The 25,581-nt window shown below is 33.3% G+C and overlaps 4 protein-coding genes across 4 annotated transcripts; 3 read left to right on the forward strand and 1 right to left on the reverse strand.

Annotated features, from left to right (window-relative positions):
• The first annotated feature begins 767 nt into the window (after positions 1 to 767).
• LOC126768573 (inducible metalloproteinase inhibitor protein-like) lies at positions 768 to 9,095 on the forward strand. The gene is made up of 4 exons (XM_050486762.1): positions 768 to 910; positions 7,253 to 7,447; positions 7,964 to 8,161; positions 8,827 to 9,095. Exons 1-4 carry the CDS (start codon positions 853 to 855, stop codon positions 8,880 to 8,882), a joined length of 507 nt encoding a protein of 168 aa, XP_050342719.1. The 5' UTR covers positions 768 to 852; the 3' UTR covers positions 8,883 to 9,095.
• Positions 9,096 to 11,746: 2,651 nt separating this feature from the next.
• LOC126768576 (inducible metalloproteinase inhibitor protein-like) lies at positions 11,747 to 13,608 on the forward strand. The gene is made up of 4 exons (XM_050486767.1): positions 11,747 to 11,853; positions 12,457 to 12,633; positions 13,098 to 13,298; positions 13,546 to 13,608. The coding sequence occupies exons 1-4, from the start codon at positions 11,799 to 11,801 to the stop codon at positions 13,560 to 13,562; spliced, it is 450 nt and encodes a 149-aa protein (XP_050342724.1). The 5' UTR covers positions 11,747 to 11,798; the 3' UTR covers positions 13,563 to 13,608.
• A 6,223-nt stretch (positions 13,609 to 19,831) lies between these two features.
• LOC126768566 (inducible metalloproteinase inhibitor protein-like) lies at positions 19,832 to 25,532 on the forward strand. Its single transcript, XM_050486754.1, has 4 exons — positions 19,832 to 20,064; positions 22,873 to 23,061; positions 24,264 to 24,449; positions 25,265 to 25,532. Exons 1-4 carry the CDS (start codon positions 20,007 to 20,009, stop codon positions 25,489 to 25,491), a joined length of 660 nt encoding a protein of 219 aa, XP_050342711.1. The 5' UTR covers positions 19,832 to 20,006; the 3' UTR covers positions 25,492 to 25,532.
• On the reverse strand, positions 20,671 to 22,753 carry LOC126768488 (aspartate--tRNA ligase, mitochondrial). The gene has a single exon (XM_050486637.1). It carries the CDS (start codon positions 22,631 to 22,633, stop codon positions 20,762 to 20,764), a length of 1,872 nt encoding a protein of 623 aa, XP_050342594.1. The 5' UTR covers positions 22,634 to 22,753; the 3' UTR covers positions 20,671 to 20,761.
• Positions 25,533 to 25,581: the final 49 nt, after the last annotated feature.

The following is a 25,581-nucleotide window of genomic DNA, read 5'->3' on the forward strand; positions in this document are numbered from 1 at the left end:
TGGGTTCAATTCCCAAGTTGGGCCAATAAAAAGTTATTGGGTTTTTCTGTCAGAAAATTCTTAGTAGCAGCCCAGAGTCTGGAAGTTGGAAGTGTGTACACTCCCGTGCCTCGGAAAGCACGTAAAGCCGTTGGTCCTGCGCCTGAACTCTTTCCGGTCGTGTCGGTTTGCCGTGCCATCGGATGATGAGAGTAAGAGAATAAAGTGCACCTGTGTTTGCGCACATACTTGTGCACTATTATATCTCCTGCGTAATTGGCTAATCTCTCTTGAGATTGGCCGCCGTGGCCGAAATCGTTCTGGAGGACATTATTATTATTATTAACGAAATAATTAATCATTTAAGAATTTAGTGAAAAAAATCATATTTAAAAATTAACCTAAAATTATTTTAAAATTTAAAAATAACTATTTGATATAACTAAAATTATCTGATGGATTTTTTTGTCTCTTATATATACATATCTTAATTAGTTGGTTATAAAACTATCCTTATAGATTTAAGTACAATTAAATGATTTAGTAAATGGAATAATATAGTTCTCTATTTAATAAAAATTTAAGTACGGTAATAAATTAGGTGTAGTTTTTACAACTAAAATTATTTTCCTAAAAATCGCAACTTTGTTGTTTTATTGTCGACAGCGCCATCTACCATCCAATCATAGAACTACAAAGACAATTCTATGTATTATTAAAAAAAACAAGTTTTTAGTTTCGCGTACAGATGACGTTAGTTGTACGAATTGGAAATACCTAAAATATAAGTGTAGTATAAAAATCCTAACTCGTGTTAAATATGATAATTTGTGGTGCAGCATCCGTCAATCACATAGAATTATAGCTAGTGAAATGACGTGTTTGAAGACTATCGCCTTGCTGTTATCAGTTTCAGTTAATTTGTCCTCAGGTAAGTAACATTTGTTGTACACACTTGATATCATTAGAAGTGCCAATTACATTATTTTTAACAGTGTTTTTTTATAATTTGATTCAAAACTTAAAATTTTTGACCGCAAAGCAATTCTTTCGTCATTTTTTATTTTAATGTCGTATTCTATATTGAAGTTAATACCTACTTTATTATTTATAATAATAAGAAGTTAAAGCTTTTTTCGCATTCATGCGAAAAAAGGTGTGCATCCTTGGTTAACAGGGTGCGGGCCAACTCCAACAAAATTCTAAACATGATTGCTAACAGACTAGACTGTATATTTGTAAAGCGCTGTTGATAAGTTTCAGCAAGATCAGTAAATTGAATAAGTAATACATAGTAATGTTTTTTTTTAGTTAAAACCCTTTTTTTGTAAATTTGAATACGAGTCCTTTTTATTTAAATAAATAAATCATTATTATTATTATATAAAATAAATAAACCCTAGGCTGTAAAACTGTTAACAGAATTTCAATAAGTATATCATAATAGTATTTTTCGCACAGTCCTAAAATATCTTCTACTGCAAATAGGACTATGCAAACCCGATTGGGTGGGAACTACTTATTCATCAATTATTCTGTTTTATTCTATTTGTATTGCGATTGTCTGTAGGGTGTGTGAACCAGTGTGGTAGTTATGGTATATTTAATTCTTTACGCTTTTTGCAATGCTAGTTTCCATGGCAAAAGTGACTTATTAACTCGATTATCTTCACCACAAAAACGAATCATACTGAAAACAATATCATACTATTTCATTCCAGGTACAACTGGTGTACTTCAAAATGATTGGATATCTTGCTATTAATTTAAAGGGTAATTCCATAGATAATTAATAAAATTAGGACCGCCATATCAAGCACTTGTGTAAAGTACGATTAATGAGTTTATATAGATAACATCATTATTGTCTATGCTAAAATACGACTATATTTAATTATATATATAGAAAACACGAACATGTTAATATTACCATATATTATGAGCCGAAGTTGCCCAGTGGTTAGAACACCTGTTTAAACGAAGGTTTTGATTTAAAACCAGGGAAGCATCATTGAATTTACAAACGATTTGATTTGAATTCGTGAGGAAACCTCTATGTGTTGGAAGGAAATATGTCATGTGTATCTTCCAATCTTCATTCGAGCAACATGATGATGATGATGATGATGAATAAGGTCCTAACCCTTTCCTGTAATGGAGAGGCTATAACCCAGCTATATGAGGCCATAACCTTTACAAGTGGTTACTTTATTTTTTTTAAATTATAATATAAGTCATAATATACACCAAGACAGCAACATTATTTTTGTTATAAGTATTAGTTCGAGCCCTGCTTGGTCACTCCTAAATATCGCTATTTCTAATCGCGTGGTTACTCGCGTGTTCTATCCTGTTAAGTTTTTTTTTTCTTCAACGGGGAATCCTATGACGTATTTCCTTAATACAAGTTTTAGGATGGGTTTTTACAAATAACATTGACCAACCGGTAAAAGTTTTCGATATAAAAACGTAAATGTTTTTTAAAACAATATACACCTAGGTAAATAAAATTAGTTTGTATTATTAACTTTTTAATATATTGTATTTCATAGGTACGAATTTCAAATTTTAATTAAACTTAAAAAGTTTTTTTATTATTGCTTAGAATAAGTCTGCCTATGACTGACCTGATAATAAATGGTCAACAATGCTGCAATTGAAATTCTATAGCAGATGGCAACACTGTATGCGCGCTTTTTTTTTCTAATTCAAAATCATTGTGTGTTATTGATCGCTTCATATATAAATGTTTCGTTTGTTCTGAATACAACAGTCTTGTATTAAATTTTGTTATAAACACTGCGTAGCCGCAGCCACACCAGCGCAAATTGAAAAAATATGAATCTAAATGATTATATTGATGTAGAGATGATTGACTATGTGTTAGATTACTGCATTTCTGTAGGTACAAGAATTCAATGGATACTTTTCATAGCGTGTATAACGCTAATTAACGCACTAGGGGAACCATATTTATCTGAAGAGGTACTTCTTTTTCAATAATGATCGATGAAAAATCAGAATAGATTCCTATATATATTTTTCTTCTTTCGTAGGCCCAAACTAAAAGGGATGAATGTAGCTCCAAGCAATCATCTCGAGGCCGTGGTCTCCAGGCCACCGTGCCAGAGAATCCCGTCCCAGACGTCATAATAAAAAGAAACGACGATAAGGGAACTTTGTAGAAAACTTTAGTTTCATTTCCTCTATATTTCGAATCTCCAGATAACTACGCCAACACTAGGTTGAAGAGTAATTATTATGTAATAATTTTTTTTTTTATATTAATACAATGTAATTCAACAATAGTTTTGTTTTTTATTACTATCTATTTTTTTTAATCTCTTGTTTTTATAACACATATCTGCATGTCCAGAATCAGATCCATTTTGTGTTTTTAAGTATTTGTATTATCAATTTTAGAGTTAAGAAAAATATATAGATTGTATTGAAGCTTTTATAAAAACTCAACCGACTTAGAAATAGAACTTAAGGATTCTAATTGGTACTGTGCGTTGTGATGAACTTGTAAACAATTAGTTTGTGTTTTATTTTCAGTGTTCCTAACTAGAGAAAGTCAAAATTAGCTTCATTTATCTTATTATTTAGTATAACAACTTAATCAGTTGCAAATGATATATGGAAAGCAACATAAATACTACTCCCAATTATTTAATTTGAAAATTAAAATAGTTGTACCTCCAATAATCAAATTTAATGCTTCATAATATATGACACTGGTGTCTTCATAGGTAAATATCAGTTTTCTGCTGCTAAATCTATACTTTGTATTGATGTAAACCAGTTAGATGAAATAAGAGTGTAGTTTAATTATAGACATTACATGGGATGTAATGTCTTAGATTCATAGAGATTGGGACATTACCAGTATAAGCAACTGTATGAGTATACAGTTGCTTAAAAAGTAAAGTTACAGCCTGTAATTATCCCACTGCTGGGCTCAGGCCTCTTCTTTGGAGTAGATTTTGATTTTGGTGGATGTCACTAACAATTCCACTACTTTTGTTTTCCTTCACTGCAGAGCATGAGATGAATTATACACAAATAAGGCACATTAAAATTTAGTGGTACTTGCCAGAGTTTGAACTCGGAATCATCAGTGAAGATTCTTGTCTTTTAACCGTTGGGTCATGATGAGTTTAGTACAGCATAATCTTCAATACTTTAAATAGTTATTCAAGTCAAGTTGGTTCTCATGAGCACTTTTGAAACATAAGACTTTACAAGATTGAATTTGCAATGCTATCAATGGAATGTGGACTACCAGAAAGAGCCAGCTAGAAACTCAGTTTTCTTTTTTATCTACCATATAGAATTAAAAATATATTTAAATATACTCTAAATGATTATATATTAATAATTATTTATATTTATAGAAATTTGGTGTGCTACTTATGTATACCGCTAATAAACTGGATAATCTTGTTACAATGTGAATGATACACTAAATAAAACTCATGGAATATACATAATCTTTGTCAAATCAAATATATAAGCATACACAGCCCTAAAATATATTGCTGTCAGAACATGTATGTCTGAATATTATATGCTTAGAAAGATATGTTACACGTCTACTACTTCTTTATATTAATATGTGAAGCAAAAACTTTGTATCCCTTTTTACGACTTTTAAACAGTTAAAGTTTATGTGTTGAAGGAGATCCTTCAAGCTGTCATGAAATAGGGGTCGAAAGCTTATATGGGAAGTCCGTCAGTTTTGAAGTAATAAGAATGATAGTTAATATTAAAGCTTTTAAGAAAAAATAAAAGCATGCCTTTTTCGTTGTTTTTAGAGATTCAACCCCAAACGGGAGAAATGGTGTGGAAAAAATTAGTATATAATACAGACGTGTCCCTGCGCCGTATTTTTTGGGTTCTTCATCTGCTTATGCTTGAGTAAATACCTGCTTGGATCATTTCGAAGAAAAATCATTCAGTTTATTTATATTAGATTTTATTTCAATATATATAATTTTGTTATTTATTGAACGGTAAAAAAGAATCTTACGCTTTGCCATGCCAACAACTATGAATGATTTAACTTAACGCTTTTGATTGCACTTTACTTTTTTCTCAAATATTTTTGTTCCAATTTTCATTACAAAATTTCAGTAATACTAGGCCGGTTTTTTGGAACCTGTAATATTAGGTGACGATTCAAGTATTCTAACCATTGGACCATAACGGGTAATACCTTTTTGGGACGTTCTTTTACGCGGCTTACAGTCGAGTGAAATGGCAGCCGAAAGTCATGTCGCATAACGAAATAGCGTTCATACTTTCCCGCCAAATGCGATACGTTACGATTGCGATACGTTGGGCGTTCGAATTTAGTACTGCATGAGCGCTTCTGGAGGTAGGACTAATGCCGAATTTTTGAGCGCCAAACCACACTAAACAATACAGCGTGAACGGTATAGTGTGCCTACCGTTTTGTTAATAATTAAGTTAAACACTTAAATATAAGTAAACTCAATCAAAAGAGTTAATTTTATTCAAAATACTTACCTAACGTTCTTTAAAAAACAAAAATATAAAGTACAAAACGATAAAAGGGCCAGCGCTACGGCTTACGAAGCTGCACGCAAGTCCCAGGTTTGAAACTTGGGCTTTTGCACAATTCCCATCATAAGCTTAGTTTCATTCGAGCAGTAAGTTATTAAAATATTAGTAAATTCCTTAAAATGAGGATTGCTCTTATTTTCAATCAAAAGAATTAATTTTATTGAAGAGCCGATTGGCGTTGTTGGTAAATACTTGCCTTTTGCGTTGCAGGTCGTGGGTTCGATTCCCACCCAGGACAGACATTTGGGTTTATGAACATGTCTGTTTGTCCTGAGTCCGGGTGTAATTTGCATATAGTTACAAAAGAAGAGTAGTATATGTAGTATATCGGTTGTCTCGTTTCCATAGTACGAGCTCTGCTAAATTTGGGATGAGATGGCCTTGTATGAATAATGTTCCAGGATATTATATATATATTTTTTAATTATATTATTATTATTATTATTTAAAATACTTACTACTAATGTTTAACGTTACTACCTAACGTTCTTAAAAATACAAAAACATTTGTACGGTTGACATATAAACAATAGTGAAACGGTAAAAGCATATATTGAAACTTTTTAAAAAAACCCAATATAAGAGAAAAGGAAGTCATGGATAAATGTATAATGTTTTTGAAGTCGTATAAAATTTTATACCATTATATTTCCGGCGGCAATAATGGATACAATGTTGTTATGGCACGAGTAGGCAATAATAGTTAATAGATGGCGCCCCAAGCAATACCAATGATCGATTTAATTTTTAATTTTGCATTTTAGTACTTTGCAAAACTTTTTTATATTAGAAATTCAAACTATTTTATTTACACAATTGAAACTTTTTATTAATATATTAAAAAAAACTTACGAAAAGCATCAAAATCTATTCAAACGACCTTTCATTATATTAGCAACTTCTTTTTTATTACTGCAAAATATTTTTTGAAATACACTAATATTAAAAATAAATATAAGAAAAAATACATGAAAACATTATTCTAAAATAATCCGTTCATAGGTGTCGCTGCTAGCAGAATTCAAATAAAATTCAGTTTTACTTGCATAAAATAATTATTAATAAATTTGATTCAGAAAAATGATATAAATTAAAACATATTTTATTTTGAATATTTTCGGAGTAAATTCAATATTTGAACAATAGTTTAAACATCAAATGTCTTTAAAAGTTTCAAACAATCAAAACAGAGTACTATAAATTAAATATAAATAGCTTGATAAATAAATAATATTTTTCAATAACTGTAAGAATATAAATTTTGTGTGTTTTAGAGATTTATAAAAATAAAATTTTATCATTAAAACAAAAAATAAATGTCAAATCAAAACCAAAAGATCAATATTTGATAGCTATTGCCGATAGATGGCGATGAACGCCCATTACGGTCAACGAAACACAACCACAATACTATACAAATAAACTAAATAATGGATGAATGCACTGTTTGGTTTAATAAAAATACAGCAATCAATAAAAATCTACATTTTAAGACACGTTTTGAGTTGAAATATTTCGCAAATAAGAAGAACTTCGTTCCTGACGGGGGGGTCCCGCGACCGCACAAGTTTTTTTTTTAAAGAAATTTCGTTGCTAGGCCTGCAACGAAATACTTCTTTATGACAGTCTTCAAATGATATATAGGTACGTATATTTTTTTCACGTGGGTATTATCATGTTTCAGGTACATTATCATGCGGTTTCAACGAAATAATAGACGAATGTCCGTCAGACTGCGCCTATGACTACTGTCCAAAGCACGAGCTCCAGGATAGAACACCATGCCCTAAACCTGAAGTTTGTCCGCCACCGGCTTGCAAGTGTGGCTTCAACTATCGCAGAGCTGAAAACGGCACGTGCATACCGACTACAGAATGTCGTAAGTAACACCATAACCTTAAAACCTAAAACCTTGCGTACAGAAATTTCTTATGGAAGGAACGAAACACTAAAAAGTATATTTTCAAAATTCATATCCTAAAGGGACTAAATGGGGGATGAAATTTTTTATAGAAATTCGTCATTTCTGATGTTATAAATATGGAAATCGGTATTTAGGCTCTTGTCTATAAATTAAAGAGAGGTTGTTAAAGCTTTTTTGAAAATTGATTACCTAAGAGGGATTGAAAATTGATTACCTAAGAGATTTAAGATGAAACTTTTGTATTAGAAGTTCGTTATTTTTAAAGGTTAGGATTACGGTAATATCGGTGTTTAGGGTTCTGTTTATAACTTAACGACAACTATAACAGCGATTTTTAAAACTAAGAGGGTGCAATTTTTTTTTCAATGCTTAAAATTTTTTGTTTTCTTGTGGGTTCTTGAATAATGTTTCCGATGGGATACCAATCGGGTACATGGCTGGTTTTAATATATTTTGACCGCTTCTTTTCAGCTCCGTTTGTGTGTTCCCGCGTCAATGAAGAGTTCAATCCCTGCCCATTCTATTGTCCTTCTGACAATTGCAGGGATGCATCGCCTACTGGAGAATGTCCATTTTTCCTGTTTATCGTCGTGAATTGCAGCCCGTCTTGTAGATGTATCAAACACCACTGGAGGAAGGATGGCGTTTGTGTCCCTTATAATGAGTGCCGTAAGTACTTATATATGTAATAAGACCCTTGCCTCAGAAAGTACCTGAAGCCAATGTCCTGCACCGTAACTCTTTCCGGTCCTGTCGAATTTTCAAATTCCATCGCATTATGAAAGTAACACTTGCGCACTGTAGTGAACATGTATACAAATATATGTCCAGCGCAATTGATAAATCAAAATCATTGGATAATGAATTAATAGACAAATGATACCGTTAAAGTCGCATTGCTCGGCAAAGGTTTATCATCTAAAGTATGATTGGACTATATATAACTCCAGATTGAGTTGGCGTATACAAATGTGGCAAAATTGCATCTGACATAATAAGGTGTCATATTCAGGATATTTTCTTATTCATAATACAATTAATACGTTAATTGTATATATTTTTATAAACAAAGATTAGACTAATAATAACAATAAAAAATGTATATATATTTCTTAAATGTATATATATACATATATATATATATACAAATATACATATATATATAAAAGTATACAATGCATGTATGTATAATGCACTCGCCCGTTATGTCCTGCAACTATCTTAATGCACGGTTGTCTGGAAGAGATCACTACTTGAGTGATAAGACCGCCCTTTGCATGCATCATATTACATTATATTTATACATACATTATATTTATTTTTCTATTTCACAGCCAAGCACAACGAAGTCTTACTACTGGATGAAACAACAACCACAAGAGTTAATTAACGGTATATCAGATACGTGTTTATAAAATATCAACCGTGTTATCTATCCAAAGATTTTAATAATGTAATTCCGTTTTTCTGCGGAAAGAAACCATTTATGTGTATCTTATTGATTTATTAAGCAATACGTCCTTAAATTATTTGGATATGCTTAAATATTAAAAGCATTTTATATTAAATATATTATTATATAATACGCATTATTAATAATCTTTATATTTTTTCCTGTTCTGTTTCTATTACATCTAGATATAAGTGTATCCCATAAAGCAATAAAATCATTTTAACAAATAATACCAATAATGTTAAGACCTGAAAATGTTACAAGCAAAAAAAAAACAAAGTCGCACTCGCATTTATAACTCGTTTTACCGCGGCTTCACCCGCGTGTTAGGTAAGGAGGGTGTTGAGTGGAGGGGTTATAAAAAAGTAGCGTATGTCCGTACTTGGAGTTTAGACTTGCTTCATAGGAAATTTTACCAAAATCGGTTTAGTGGTCTAGCCGTGAAAGCTTAACAGACAGAGTTACAGTAGTTAACAAACTATTTTGAATAAAGAGGGATTTTGTTTTAATCGACTCTGGTATAGCAGGTTGATCTTGTCAAATATACGAATAGTCCTACGTACGGTAAGGAAAATCATTTTATGGAAAACATTGATTATCTTTTTAATTGTATTAAATTTAAATAACATTATGCCACTAAAGAAATTAAAAAATACTAGCTGACCCGTGCCCACTTCGTTGGGCGGTAAACATTTTTACTTGTGACCGATTGGCTGAACATTAATATAGTTGTGTCACGTATTTGATATTTTAAATTATCTCTTAAACTATGCAACCAAATAAACTAAAAAAAAACGAATTTATATAAATAAAATTTCCTTGGTAATAAAGCAATTTATTTCTAAGTAAATTGACGTGTTTTATATGAAAAAAACCGTCTAATAGAAATATCACTCAATAGAATTCAACTCGGTGGCTTTTCCATACCTATGTCGTATTATCTCTTTAACCATTAGTCCTAATTATATGCAATAATAGGGAAAAGTCATTTGTTTTAAACACTTGAGGCGATGAGTTTACTTATTTTGATAAGAATTCTTAATTGTTGATAATACGACCAATAATCATGACCTAACGATTTAAATTATTTTTTTTTAATATAAAAAAACTACTTTTTGTGACTTAAGTATAAAAGTTAGACATATGCTGTCGCTGACTTTTTTATAGGCATTATCAAGCTCTACAACCTTTCTCTAGAACTCGATCATATATCTCTCATCGTTAAGGCAGCGTTCGTAAGAAACCTTTTCGTTCGACCGTTTTTCAATATCGGTTTGGTAGATCCAGAGATTACTCCCTACAACATCACAAACTTTACCTCTTTATAAGATTAGTATAGATGTATGTTGACTGCCTCGTTGGTCTAGTGGCTTGATATAAGGCCGCAGACCTGGGTTTAATTCCCAGGTCGGGCCAATAAAAAGTTATTGGGTTTTTCTATCAGAAAATTCTCAGTAGCAGCCTGGAGTCTGGAAGTTGGAAGTGTGTACACTCCCATGCCTCGGAAAGCACGTAAAGCCGTTTGTCCTGCGCCTGAACTCTTTCCGGTCGTGTCGGATTGCCGACCCATCGGTTTATGAGAGTTAGGGAATAGAGAGTGCACCTGTGTTTGCGCACACACTTGTGCACTATAATATCTCCTGCGCAGTTGGCTAATCTCTCTTGAGATTGGCCGCCGTGGCCGAAGACGGTCTGGAGGACATTATTATTATTATAGATATATGTTAGTCAATTCGAAACAAAACCATAAACAGTGCTATAATAAATTACTCATTCAGTTTATATTTGGAGTATTAAAACCTACTTTACATTTTTCTATAACAACGATACAAGCTGTTCAATAAATAAGTATATACGCGATTACTTATGGACACCCAATTGAAGTAATCTATGGTCAGAAAGCAAACCGAGGCCACTGAATATAATAATAATATTCTGGGACATTATTCACACACGGCCATCCGATTCCAAACTAATCAGAGCTTGTACTATGGAAACCAGACAATTGATATACAACATATACTACTTTTATTTTTTTATAAATACATACTTATATAGATAATTACACTCAGGACAAACAGACATGTTCATGCACACAAATTTCTGTCCTGGGTGGGAATCGATCCTACAACCTTTGGCCGTGAAAGGCAAGTATCTACCAACCACGCCAACCGTCCCGTCAAATATATTTATATTATATGTAATTCTCACAGTCAATAAATAATTAGTCATATATTTTTATTGTGCAATATTTTAAAACACATATCTATAGAATTTATTTGCATTTATTTACACTTGGATACAGTTTGAGATAAACTTGTAGTTTAGTTTAGTTAGTTTCATCTGAATGGCTTTATGAGCCAATATGGCCCCGTGAGCCGAGATGACCCAGGGGTAGGACACCTGACACTGGCGTGGACCTGGACACCACAGCATACGCTGGATAAGTGCCCTGGTTGAAACGTTAGGAAGCAATTGCTAATCCGATAAGTCGGAAAAAAAATACAGCGGGGAAAGGTCATCTGCGCCCACGGAGAACTCGAAAGTAAATCCTTTTATCGCGTATATAGCTTTGTACTATAGCATGCTTTTTTATTATTAATATCCTAATAGATATTAGCACTAAATTGACTATTTTATATACGTACATATTATATAATATAAAAATACAATTTTATTCATATCAGCATTTCAATTGTTACATTACGAAAATTATTAAAATAAAAAATATATATATTTACATAAGAATGGAATGTAATATTCATATTATGTACATTATATTAACACCTGTTTATAAAAATCGATGAATAGTACCTAAGGACAACTCATTACAAGTCGACGTGAAGACGCAGTATGTCGTGTGTTATTATTCATTTAGTGCTTATTTACCTTATAAATTTTGCAACAGGTAATTTTGTTTATTTATATTAATATTTGTATAAGTTATCTGAAATGAGTTACCTGTAGAAAAAATATTTGTTTGGTTAATGTACCCAACTTATTATTTTATTTAATTAAGTGCAACTATATTTCAAGAATATTTTAATAAAGGTTTAAACACGCATTACAAAAATTAATGAAATCTTAAATATGATTTTATAATTTTGTTTTTTCATTCGAATATATATTTCATTTATTAAATAAGTTATAACGAAAAAACTAATCTCATTAATAAGTACTCGTTGACACTTCAACTAAAATTTAACATAATTTTTTTAATTAAGTACCTACTTTCAAGAAATAATACATTTTTATAGGCGACACGAGAGGCCCATATTAACAGTCTAATACATAATTAAAGTAGCTTCGTAATTCTACTAGGACTACTACTAGGATATGAATTCGATAAACAAATTAAGCACATAATAATGCAGTTCTTGCCCGGGTTTGAACCTCAATTTTCGTTTAAACTCTTTTAAGATCAGGTGGAACCATTGGACCATCTCGACATCATATAAATATAATAATAATATATTGATTAAATTAAATTAAGTAATAAAAATGTTATTAGCTATTGACGAGTGTGGTACTAATGAAGTCCTGAAGACAAAACCAGATTGCGCATCCGACTACTGCCCTGGTGCTGCAGCACAATGCACGGATAATCAAGATCCCTGTTCGCCATGTAAATGCGGTCTTATGTATCGAAGAGCTGCAAATGGAACTTGTATATCTAGTAGAGACTGTCGTAAGTATTACCTATATAAGTGTATTAAATAAACAACACTTCATTGTTGTTGAAAAACATATTGAATATATATGAAATACATATCCCTTAAAACTTCAAATTTAACTTCACAATTTCACAATCTTGAAGGTTTACAGTGTTATTTTAAGGTTAGGAATTTTCTGTTATCTGTACATAAGTGAACTGTTTTTGTATTTTTTTATTAAAATTTTTAGGCTCAGTATATAATAAGGAATTTTCAATTTTCATGTATTTTCTTAAACAACTTTAAAATTAAGAAAATATTACTGAAAACAATTTGTCAGGAACATTGAAGATTAAACTACTCACTGTGCCTAACAATTTATTTTTATTCCTTTGTTTATTTTTCGGTTCAATATTTTAATATTTTAACTGAGAATAATCTTATCATTTAAACCCATTTAAGGTATTAATCATAAACTTATCCTTATAAATTATGTCAGCTTCGATTCCCTGTGGTGAGAATGAAACCTACGATAGCTGTCCAGTCTGCTCAGAATCATGTGATAACGCCGTTCCCAGTGGAAAACGCTGCAGACAAATCGGTAGAATAGGAATAACCGTAATATGCGACCCAGGATGTCGTTGTGTCGACTTTTATTGGAGGAATAATGAGAAAAAGTGCGTTACTTACGAACAATGCAGTAAGTATTCAAATTCATTCAAAATAGTTTATTTACAGCAATATATAAATGAAAATATTACACACTTAATACAATAACTGGGTGTTCCGGTGGCATACACTCTAAGCAAGCTTTTATTCATCGAGGAATTCCCGACATCTTTCGGGAAGAATAATGGATCAGAAGCTTTATATGAGATATAAATGTACATAATAATTATGTGACTTCATGTTAAGTGATTAATCATTTATTATATTTCTACTTTCAGCTCAAACTCAATGTTAACTTCATTGATAAAAGTATAAACTTGAATTAAACGCTTTTATCTGAATCTTGATATTTTATTCCAACCCTTATCCTCATATTTATGGTATTTTAAGGATTGTCTTACCCCTGCAGGCTAGAAATACACAAAGCAAATTTTCACTTGCTCTTACATCTCTCCCACAAAATGCTCTGAGGCTAACATTCTCTTTCATCTATTCGTAGAGATAATTATAATTTTTTTTTAATAATTTAATGTTATTACCACTAATGACTATCATATGAGATCATTGTTTTGGTTCATTTATTTTTCATACGTGTTTTAGTAATATGTCAAAACTATAAAAAAACAGAAATTAAGATTTGACATGACTTGGTGAGGAAACCTGCATGTTTATGGATTTTTTTTTTTTTTTTTATATCGCCGGGAGGGCAAATGACTCTACTCCACCTGATGGTAAGTGGTAGTAGAGTCCAAACGCGACGACGGCCAGTACAGACGGGAAAAACGTTCTGCACTAGCCGCCTTCGCCTTGCCGGCCCGCAAGATGCCTCTTCACGCCTCGTTTGAAGGAACCCGGGTTGTAAGAGGAGGGGAATACGTGAGCTGGTAAGGAATTCCATTTTTTGGAAGTGCGACAAAGAAAGGAGTTGCCAAATTTCTTTGTTCGCGATGGAATTGATGTCACAGTTAGGCGGTGACATCGAGAACCAGCTCGCGTGGACTTAAGAAGGAAGGGGGAAGCAGGAATTAGAGAGAATAATTCCTCAGAGCCCTCGCCGTGATACAGTCGATAGAAAGCGCTCAGTGCTGCTATCTCACGACGCAATTGTAAAGGTTCAAGGGTGTTTGTGACCTTTACGTCGCCAATAATGCGTACGGCACGTCGCTGCAACCGGTCCAAGGCCTCAAGTAGGTACTTAGCGGAGCCATCCCAAAGGTGCGAGCAATATTCCACGCAAGACCGTACCTGTGTTTTGTACAGCAGGCACAGTTGTTGTGGCGTGAAAAAGCGCCGCACCTTGTTCAGAACTCCGAGTTTCCGTGAAGCTGTTTTTATAACAGCCTCGATGTAATCCCTTGGACTAAGGTCGCAGCGAACGTCAATCCCCAGCATGGCGATTTTGCTTTGCATCACCAGCGGAGTACCACAGAGGGAGGGAAGAGGGGAAAATGTTGACTTTTTCGCCGTGAGAGCGCATACCTGTGTTTTCTTGGCATTAAACTCAACAAGATTATCAGAGCCCCATTTGGCGATGAGATCTAACGTCCTATCGAGTTCAATGACAAGATTCTCCCGCCTCTCCTCAGTTTCCGCCCGCCCAGCCACTGCGCGTCCGTGGTATCCACCATGCACTGTACTATCATCTGCATAGCAATGTATGTTCCCAAGGGAGAGCATATCATTGATATGCAAAAGAAAGAGTGTGGGAGATAGCACAGATCCCTGGGGGACCCCAGCATTCACTACATAGAATTGTGAAGCGCAACCATCTACTAAAACACGAAGGCTACGCTTGTGTAGGAAGCTGGCAATCCAGGTGCATAGCTGAGCAGGCAGACCATATGCCGGTAGCTTGGAGAGAAGACTTCTGTGCCAGACCCTGTCGAAAGCCTTGGAGATATCGAGGCTGACAGCCAACGATTCTCCATGCTTGTCGATAGCTTCACCCCAGAGGTGGATGTAGTTTTGCCATAAACCAAGATGTGGCGTTTAGTATTATACATAGGTACCTACGCTTTAAGAAAATCTACGTAGTATTACGCCGAACATTATGAAATTATTTAAGTAGAAAATATTTTTTATGACACAATCGTGTTCACGATTACTTTATATTTAAATTTATGACAGACTAGCTGTGCCTGCAGTTTCACCCGCGTATAACTTAAAGAAATCACAAAAGAGCAGACCTATAATATTTCAGTATATCACAACTTACATTGTAAGAATGTAAGTCTGAAACTGTCAATTTTTTAACTTTGTTTCGTCCCTATAAGCTTTCAATCATCATAATTTTACAGACTATCATTTTAGGTTAATAAAGTTTCAGTCAATTCAACTGAACAGTTATTTTATATCATTTTTAACAAATAAATGTTCTTTTTATTTATCGGATTATTGAAATAAAACAAACACTAAACTTTAAGTGAAGTTTGCCACAACACATTAGTGATACCCGCACTCAAATCAGTTCCTAAGATTAGCGGGCACAGATGCAAAACACAAGACAAAAATTCTAACAATCATTGTTTTGGGTTCCATTGCGTTGATAAACGTCCCTAATAATAGTTTTACTCATATATCTTCCATTTACAGAAAGCGATCAGTTACATTTATTATATGTATTGTTTTTTTAATAAATATTCATAAGTAAAGAACTAATGGCGTAATGAAAAAAGTTATATATTTTCAAAAAGTAATTATTATCGTATTAAATTTTCCTAGTTACGTCTATAAAAATTAATAATACATAAAATACACTACGTTTCAAAATTTAAAAATAATAAAGTTTTGTTATAAGTTGTATAACATCTGTTTTTTTTTAATATTAAGAAAGTAAATAAATATCTTAGTCATTCTGCAGTCATTATATAAATGTAAATTAAAAACAAAACTCTTGTTTGACGTCATCATTAAATACAAACAGAAACTTTAATGAAATCCATACGAGCACCGAGTTTTCAGGCATTCATCTCGTGCTCAAAGGTGAAAAGAAAATCTTAAGCAACCCGCATTAATTAGATATGTCACATGTGGCCAACCAACCAATCCTTATTGGACAGTATTTGATTTGATTGGATTTATACTTCAAACCTCCTTTTGAAGTGAAGAGGAGACTGCTGTGAGACGTGTGTAGATGGACGGCCTGATAGGCAAACTGATTTTAATTGGTCATCATCTCCCAAAGATATCGGTGCCAGAAATATTAACCAGTCCATACAACACCAATGCTTTACTTAGGAACTAAGGTGTTATTTCCCTTTTGCTTGTTGTTACACTGGCTCACTCACCCTTCCAACCGGAACATAACAATATTAAGTATTGCTGTTTGGCGGTAGAAAATCTGATGAGTGGTTAGTATCGAACCAAATGGGCTTGCATATCTACCACCAAGTAAAATTTACAATGACACATATAAGATCTGAACTCGAGATATCGGGGTTAGCAGCATTATAAGTTTGCCAAAATATTAACAATATTCAATTTATATTTAATATTGTATTGTAAAAACAATACAATACGGTCATTTATTATTACTAATGCGTGTTATTGCATTATATAAGGAAAACTATTTAATCTATTATGATGTTCTGTGTTATTTATATTTGTTATGTATATATTTAATAGAATTTTATTAGGTTTTATTTTGTTGTACGCTTCCCAGTTTTTTCGAAAAACGGTAACTCATCCACACTCGTCTTTTGATATTTTTTTTCAAAGTACAGACACGCGGTTTCTACTTATTTATTATATTTATAGAAGACGAATTTTAAATTTTCTTCAAATGACTGAATGAATGAATGAATCAAAGCCTAAATATTGCTCCAAGCTGAGCTACCTGTGAAAACCGAAATTCCGTTCGGTAGTTTCGGAGATTAACGTGTACATACAGACAGACAAACAAAAATTTTCGTTAAAATTTATTTTATTAAAAACAAACGTTTTCTACAGCTTTATTAAATGTATAGACTAAAAAACAAAAACAAAAACACGAGGATACAAAGATTATGTGTGCATACCTCATGCCATAGTGTGGGGCAGTTTTTTCCCTACGAATCAGCGATTCGACTCGTTTGCGCGTGGCGTGTTCTTCAAGGAAGTAAGTTTGATATGTAGAAAACAAAACAAAAATCGTAATGACGAATTGAATAGCAATACTTGATATTGTTGTGTTCCGGTTTGAAGGGTGAGTGAACCAGTGTAATTACAGGCACAAGGGACATAAAATCTTAGTTCCCAGTGGACACACAAGATTTTTATTCGACACATACAAGTATCCTTATGAATTATAAACACATTACGGACATAAGGTATATAAAAAAAACTGTAGTGCTTTCTTTAAAAAGTTGTAATCATTATCAAAAAAGGGGTATTAAGCATATATCATTCGAAGGTCACCTACAGTATAGGTATATGTATATGTTTTAAGTAATGTGCCAAAAATGTCACCAAAAAAAAAAAACTGGCCGGGTTTCAACATTCAGTGATACTAGTAAATATTAATTTTGTGTAAATTTATTGCATTTTTAAATAAACAATATCGACGGGATATTAACGCCGATTTCCTCATAGAGAAGGGGGGACGGGGAATACCCTTATACTAATCAACTCAATTCATTGCACAGATATTTTATAGTTCTTATTACGTGATAATTGTACACATTCTTCACTATGGAAGTCCATATTTATCGTAGGATTGTTTGAAATAATTTCCAAGCGGATAGAATATGTCTATAATGATTTAACACCAATTACATTTGATATGTATAATATTAATTTAATAAAGTAAACTCGGTAGTAGGACGTTGCACAAGCCCGTCTGCTACAACATATATTCTACCGCCAAACAGCAATATATAGTATTGTTATGTTCCGATATGAAAATACATCTTAGTTCTAAAGGTTGGTGGCACATTGGCGTTGTAACTTATTGTAAGTAATGGTTAATATTTCTTACAGCGCGTATATTTGTCAATGTATGTACTTATTGAAGAATCAAATGGAACCCAACGCAAGCGTGACAATGGACAGACTAAGTACAGACAATTTTTAATTATATCTTTAATCGGATTTGAATATTTTTCAAAATAAAATGTGATTAATATGATTTTATTTAATTCCTTATATTAGTAGGCAATTTTACTAATGGGCCTGATCTTGGACGGGCGATGGAGATTCGGGCAGCATTTCGTGCAACTCGGCCCGAAGCTCGTCAATGCCGCCGCCGCCTTAGGCCGCCTCCTACCCAACGTGGGAGGACCGGGATCGCTATGCCGGACGCACTCACCGCACAAAACCGGGCCCTCCTGCGGAAGCCACAGAAGGTCATAGCGGTGAGGGCGATCAGGGGATATCGTTTTCACTGGTGGTAGAGCTTTGTGCAAGCTCGTCTGGGTAGGTACCACCCACTCATCAGATATTCTACCGCAAAACAGCAGTACTTGTTATTGTTGTGTTCCGGTTTGAAGGGTGAGTGAGCCAGTGTAATTACAGGCACAAGGGACATAAAATCTTAGTTCCCAAGGTTGGTGGCGCATTGGCTATATAAGCGATGATTGACATTACTTACAATGCCATTGTCTAAGAGCGTTTGGTGACCACTTACCATCAGGTGGCCCATATGCTCGTCCGCCTTCCTATTTTATAAAAAAAAAAAAAATCGTACGGTGTCCTGGACAGCGGCGACCCTCCTCGCGGGCGACCCGCCCTGGGAACTCCAGGCGGAGGTGCTCGCGGAGGTGTACCGCTTCCGGGCCGAGGCGAGGGAACGCGGTAACCGTCCAGGGTCGGCGGAGGTCGGGCGGATCAGGGCTCTAGCCCAGCAGGCCCTGATCACCCGATGGGAAGAGGACCTGGGTTTCTCCACGGCGGGCCTGGCGATAGTGGAGGCGGTTCGTCCAGGTCCGGTAAGCACGGGACAAGGCTGTTTCGGTAAGTATCTGCACGAGTACGATTCTGCGAAAGTGTGATGTCACAGAAGGAGGCTGCGGAGCGGACGCGGGAAGAAGATGCCGCTGCAGACCCGATCCGCCGGAAAAGACCAAGGAGAAGAAAAAGGCGCTATGCGCACCTTCTCCCCCCGCCACAATAGGCGCCGCCGGGACTAGGGGGGGTTCACAGTACCCTGGGAACCCTCCCTAGAGAATGGAGGCCCGCATAGGCGGGCCAGCCGTCAGAGCGCCACGATAGCATGCGAAAGCGATCCCGTGGCGCTCCTCGTTAAGACGGAAAGGGTACCGCTGGTTAAAAAAAAAAGGCAATTTTACTAAAAGTGCACGAGCACATTAAAAAGTTTATGTTTTTGATCGTTTGTCACATAATAAAACCCAATAATTACAAGTACAAGGGACATAACATCTTAGTTCCCAAGGTTGGTGGCGCATTGGCTATGTAAGCGATGGTTAACATTTCTTACAATGCCAATGTCTATGGGCGTTGGTGATCACTTACCATCAGGTGGGCCATATGCTCGTCCACCTTCCCATTCTATAAAAAAAAACTGCTAAACCACTTAGGTATTAAAAATACAGTTCTTACCTATATAATTTATTTACATTTTTATATTAGCTAAGTGAAGCAGCCCGATAACAACTATATTGTAATAATAATAAATGATATATTATATATTTCTTACAACAATACCCGAGCTTAGAAATCCCCTCTTCACACGCCGACTCGTCATGCGGGATATGAATATAAATAATACCTCAGTTCAAAGTAGACTCATTTTAAGTTTGTAAATATGAAGACATTCATTTTGTATTTTTCGTCATTTGTTTTCCTGTGTATGTGTAAATCTGGTAAGTTATAGTCTTTAAAGCGTTAGGTAAATTGTTTTTTTATATAATATGGACCAAATATACAAACAATATCTAAAAACTCTTCAATTACTCGATCCAGTTTAACAAATTGTCAACTTTTTTATAATACTTATGTATCCGCCTTAGGTATCAAAAAATAGACTGAAGTTTGTGTTTAAATTATTTGTGTTAATAGTACTATGAACGCTTCATAATATATTAGAAATTAATCATAATCTCATCTTATATATCATATCGTAAATTATATTTTAATATTCTTCGTTATCGTATTTATTAAAAGTAGTTAATGCTTAATTAGCTAGTGCTTAAAGTAAAATTTTTGAATGTATGACAGAGAATAATTAATATTAGGGAGTTGATTTTTTACTTAAAATATTATAAAACTTATAAACTATTAGCAACTCTAGTTGTACCGCCGTGAAACGATGCGGGGCGAACCCGTAATGTTTTATGGGCTCAATAAATAGGCATTGAATCGCGTGTTTTTTTTTCAAATCAGTCTAATGGATCCTAATAGTAACGCTGTTAAGCAAATTCTACAGCTTATATATTAATAGAGATTAAATAATCAAAATTTCTTTGGGGTAATTTAGTAATTATATATTTAAGTTAGTTTATTTCAATAATATTTATATAAAAATATGATAACAATTTGCATATAAAAATATGACTATTTTTATTCAATACTTCTTATGTGATAATACTTTTTGTCTTCATCGTTAACTTCATTTGGTGCGCCTGACAAGGGATCCTTACCTTCGTGAGTTTTCGGAAATGCTATAACATCTCGTATAGAGTCTGCTTTACAGGCAATAGCCATTAGTCTATCAATGCCTAAAGCTATTCCCCCATGTGGAGGACAACCACTCTTTAAAGCATTAATAAAATGTAATAAGTTACTCGAATCTATATTCAAAATGTCAAGTATTCTTTGCTGTAATTCCGCATTATGAACTCTCACAGAGCCTCCACCAACTTCATTCCCATTGAAAACTATATCATAGGCTAGCGACCTAACTTTCAGAGGGGCGCTATCCAATAAATGCAAATCTTCAGGATGTGGAGCTGTGAATGGATGATGGCATGTTTGTAAACCATTTTCCCCCTTTACGAATAGGGGAAAATCTACCACCCACAATGGTTCTATGGTATCTTTCCATGATAAAAGATTTTTTGACTTCAATAGAGGTGCAAGTAATTCACGAATATCACCTAAGCACAAGCATGCATTCTCTTTATCACCTAAAGCTACAATATTATCATTTTCATCACCAGTTATGCTCTTTAATTGGTCATTTATATCTCGGCTGATATCTCTTACAATATTTTCATTGAGTATTATTCTTACATTATACTTCTTTCTTAAGGCATTTATTGTTTCTTTAAATTTAGTGGTAAGCTTGCCTAATTTACTGGGATATGCTATAGAATATGCTCCAAAATCAGAATCTGTTGTATGTCCTGTCAATAAATTACTAATATTGTTTAACTTTAAATCATATGTTAAATTTGGTTTATCCGATCCATAGTTCTCTAAGGCATCTTTATATGTCATTCTTTTGAAAGGTGATTTTGGTAGATCTAATAAAAATGCTTCTTGAAGTAATTGCTCAATCAAATTAATGATACAATCTAAATTTGTAAATGACAGTTCAATATCAAGTTGTGTGAATTCCGGTTGTCTGTCTGGTCTTGTAGTTTCATCTCTGTAACATCTAGCAACTTGGAAATATCTATCTATACCACCAGCCATTAGCATTTGTTTAAATTGTTGGGGACTTTGTACTAAGGAATAGAACAAACCGGAGTAATGAGTCGGAACAATAAATTCTCTAGCTCCTCCTGGCGTTCGACAAAATAAAGTAGGTGTTTCGACTTCCACAAATCTATGTTTTTCAACAAGAAATTTTCTCATATTATGCAACAATAATGATCTTTGTCTTAAGTTACTTTGCATCTGCGGAAATCTTAAATCTATATAACGGTACTGAAGTCTCAATTGCTCCTTTGGTTTCTGGTAATTCCTTAAATTAAACGGCAACTTGTCAACTTCATTTAATATCTCTATTTTGTCAATAATTACCTCAACTTCTCCTGTATCCATTTCTGGGTTATTCATATTTTTCGGCCTTGCTGCTACTGTGCCATTTATCATAACTATAGTTTCTAATGGTATATTACTGATATTTATATCAGAATTAAGTACTACACATTGTGTCTGCCCATATGAGTCTCTTAAAAGCAAAAATTTTGATAAACGCACAAACTGCACCCAACCACATAGTATAACATTTTGCCCAACATTATTTGATCTCAATTCTCCACATGTATGAGTTCTATAACTAAAGGTGTTTTGATAAGATGCATCTAGGTTATTGACTAGCTTACTTTTGGTTTCATGTTTTTTTGCAATAGGCAGCAATTGATGTAATTTTTGCTTATTTTTTAACAAGTTAAAATGTCTTGACGCCGTTCTTACAGAAGAGATATATCTACAACTATCTGATTCCATTGTGCTTAATAAATGCATAACATTTCTTCTCCACATTTTAGTACTATTAAACTTTATTCTAATATATCTAATAATAATATATTAAAAACTCTTTAATCCATTAAATATTAGTTTCTCTACTCTGCTTACTTTTAGATAGTTTATTGAGCTCTGCAGTTTGCAATTTTGAAATTGCTGTATTTAGTATTCATTATTTGGCATTGATAAATGACAATGTCAATTATTGACATTCAGGTGATAAGCAAGTGTTGCTATATCTAAATTAATTGTTTTAGATTTACAATGTTCCGGCCTAAACGAAATCTTGGACTGTGTTGGAGATTGTCCTCCTGAGAAAACTTGTAAAACGAAGAACATACAATTTAACTGTTTATTAAATAATAAAAGATGTCAAATGAAATGCGTTTGTAAAAAAGGTTTTTATAGAAATTTAATAGGACAATGTATAGCAAGTGAATTGTGTGGTGAGTTTAATTTTATATTATTTTAACATACCATATAAAATATAATACTAGGTAACTTGTCAACTACACTGAGCATAAAATATAACCCAATTATTTTCGAGTATATTTTACAGTAAAAACTCTAAATTAAGAAATAACTCCCTATAAAAAAAAACACTTAAGTATGTATAATTCTACGGCCTTCTAGAATTCGTGTAATATTAACGAAAATATGTTTATTAACGTTTGGAAACATAGTTTAATAAAGTAAGTTTGTTAAATCTAAGCCTAAACTTTTAAAAGTTGTTAAGGATCATTATCGATGGGTTTGAAAAAGTCAACTATTTTAAGTTACTTAATTAAACTAACTACCTCGTTGTTCTAGTGGTTAGATATAAGGCCGCATATCCCGAGGTACTGGGTTCAAATCCTAGACCGGGCCAATAAAAAGTTAATATGTTTCTCTGTTGAAGAATTTCAATAGCAGCCCGGAGTCTGAAAGTTAAAAATGTGTAAACTCTTTCGCCTCGAAAAGCACGTAAAGCCGTTGGTCCTGCGTCTGCACTTTCTTTGACGTGTCGGATTTGCCGTCCCATCGTAAAGAGTAAGGGAATAGAGAATTCACCTGAGTTTGCACACACACTTGTGCACTATAATATGTACTGCGCAGTTAGCTAGTCCCCACTACTTCCTTTAAATCAAGTGAAGAGGTCATTACAAAATTGGGATAAAAAAGCTTATCACGGCCATTCATAGTTATTTACTGGGGGAAAAGAGTATCCGGGCATATACTAAATGTTATCATATTATATAACGCATAGTGGTTATGTTCTATGTGTCATTGTAATAATGTTACAAACCTATCCCATAGAGATCGTGCATTTTTTAGTATAAATAGTAGCCTGCGTCAATATTTAATACACAGAATCTATCTTTACTACACAGAACCTCTACACAAATAAGACACTGCTCTCTTGCTTTGTGAAAGAAAAACAAACCACCATATAAGTTTAACAAACCTTTATTTTATACATGAATTATAAAAGTTAAATACCAATAGAACTGTATGTACTTCTATTGTTATATAACGCTAGGCCGATAGGCCATTTCTAAGCAAACTTTATATTTAGGTATTGACACCTTAGTGTTAATATAAAAATGTAATATAATAAATGCCTATAGAATTTTAATATCAAAGCTACAATAATGTTATTAATTTTAAGATAAATGTCCTCAAGCCAACGAATATTATAGCTGTGGCAGTGCCTGTGATAATGTGTGTAAAGATTTACATTCACAAAACCAAACTCATTGTCCGATTAAAAACATAAAATGTAATGAAAAGTGTTATTGTAAGGAAGGTTATGCAAGAAATGAAGAGAAAGTTTGCGTGCCTTTTAATGAATGTCGTAAGTAATTTAAATTTAATTATAAATTAATTAACCAGGCTTCAATTTACCCCCTGAATATTACCAAATACTTTGTTTTTGTTGCGTAAATTTTTTAATTCGCGTTAAACATCCAAGTACATTTTCCTACAAAAATAAATAAAAATTAAAAAGTAATAATTTCAAACATTTTGATTTTCCACACTTTAATTGGTATGTAGTAGCGATTATCGATTTTTGGTGTTGAATAAAAATTCTTATTTTGTTGGCATGACAATAAAAATATAATTGTACTTATTGTAATTACAGGCATAAGGGACATAATATCTTTGTTCCCAAGATTGGTGGTGTATTGGCGATGTAAGCGATGGTTAACATTTCTTACTGTGCCAAAGTTTATTATGGGCGTTGGTGACAGCTTACCACCAGGTGGCCCATAAGCTCGTCCGCTTACCTATTATATTAAAAAAAATATCTATGTGAATTATTGTAAGCTTATTAATATTTGTTGCGTTGGTGACCTCTTACCATCGCGTGGTCCTTATGGGCTCGTCCGTAAAGTAGTTATACTATATAAAAAAATTACTCAAATACATAATTCCAATAAAATTTATTTAAAACGTGTAAGATAAGAAAAATAAAGAATAAATAAAATGAGAAAGATATTTTTTTTACGCATTTTAAATAAAAAAGGGAAAACCCATTTGGACCGAGTTGTACAGTACAAGGTAGTTACCGGATCTTAGCGCCATATTTTAAAAGTTTATTAATGTGGAGAATTGGTATGAAACAATACCCCAATATTTTTTTTCTAAAATATAATATTATTTTATAAGGTGCGGTAAATGGATCGTGCGAGGAACATGAAGAATATCAAGAGTGTAAAAAAATCTGTCCACCTGATACTTGCGTGTCATTAGTAGCCAGATTTAAATGTGACAGCAATACACCATGTGTACCAGGATGTGTTTGTAAGTCCGGCTATTTACGAAAAAAAATCAACAAACCATGTATGGCATTTAATTTATGTCCAGAATTGGCAAATTCGCCAGATCTGAATTGATGTTTCTTCAGCATTTTGTAATATTAAATATAGAATAAAAATAAAGGTATCCAAAAAAAAAAGAAAGTTTATTTTAATAATTATTTATTA

The sequence above is a fragment of the Nymphalis io genome, chromosome 5 (genome assembly GCF_905147045.1).
Source record: "Nymphalis io chromosome 5, ilAglIoxx1.1, whole genome shotgun sequence".
Lineage (NCBI taxonomy): Eukaryota > Metazoa > Arthropoda > Insecta > Lepidoptera > Nymphalidae > Nymphalis > Nymphalis io.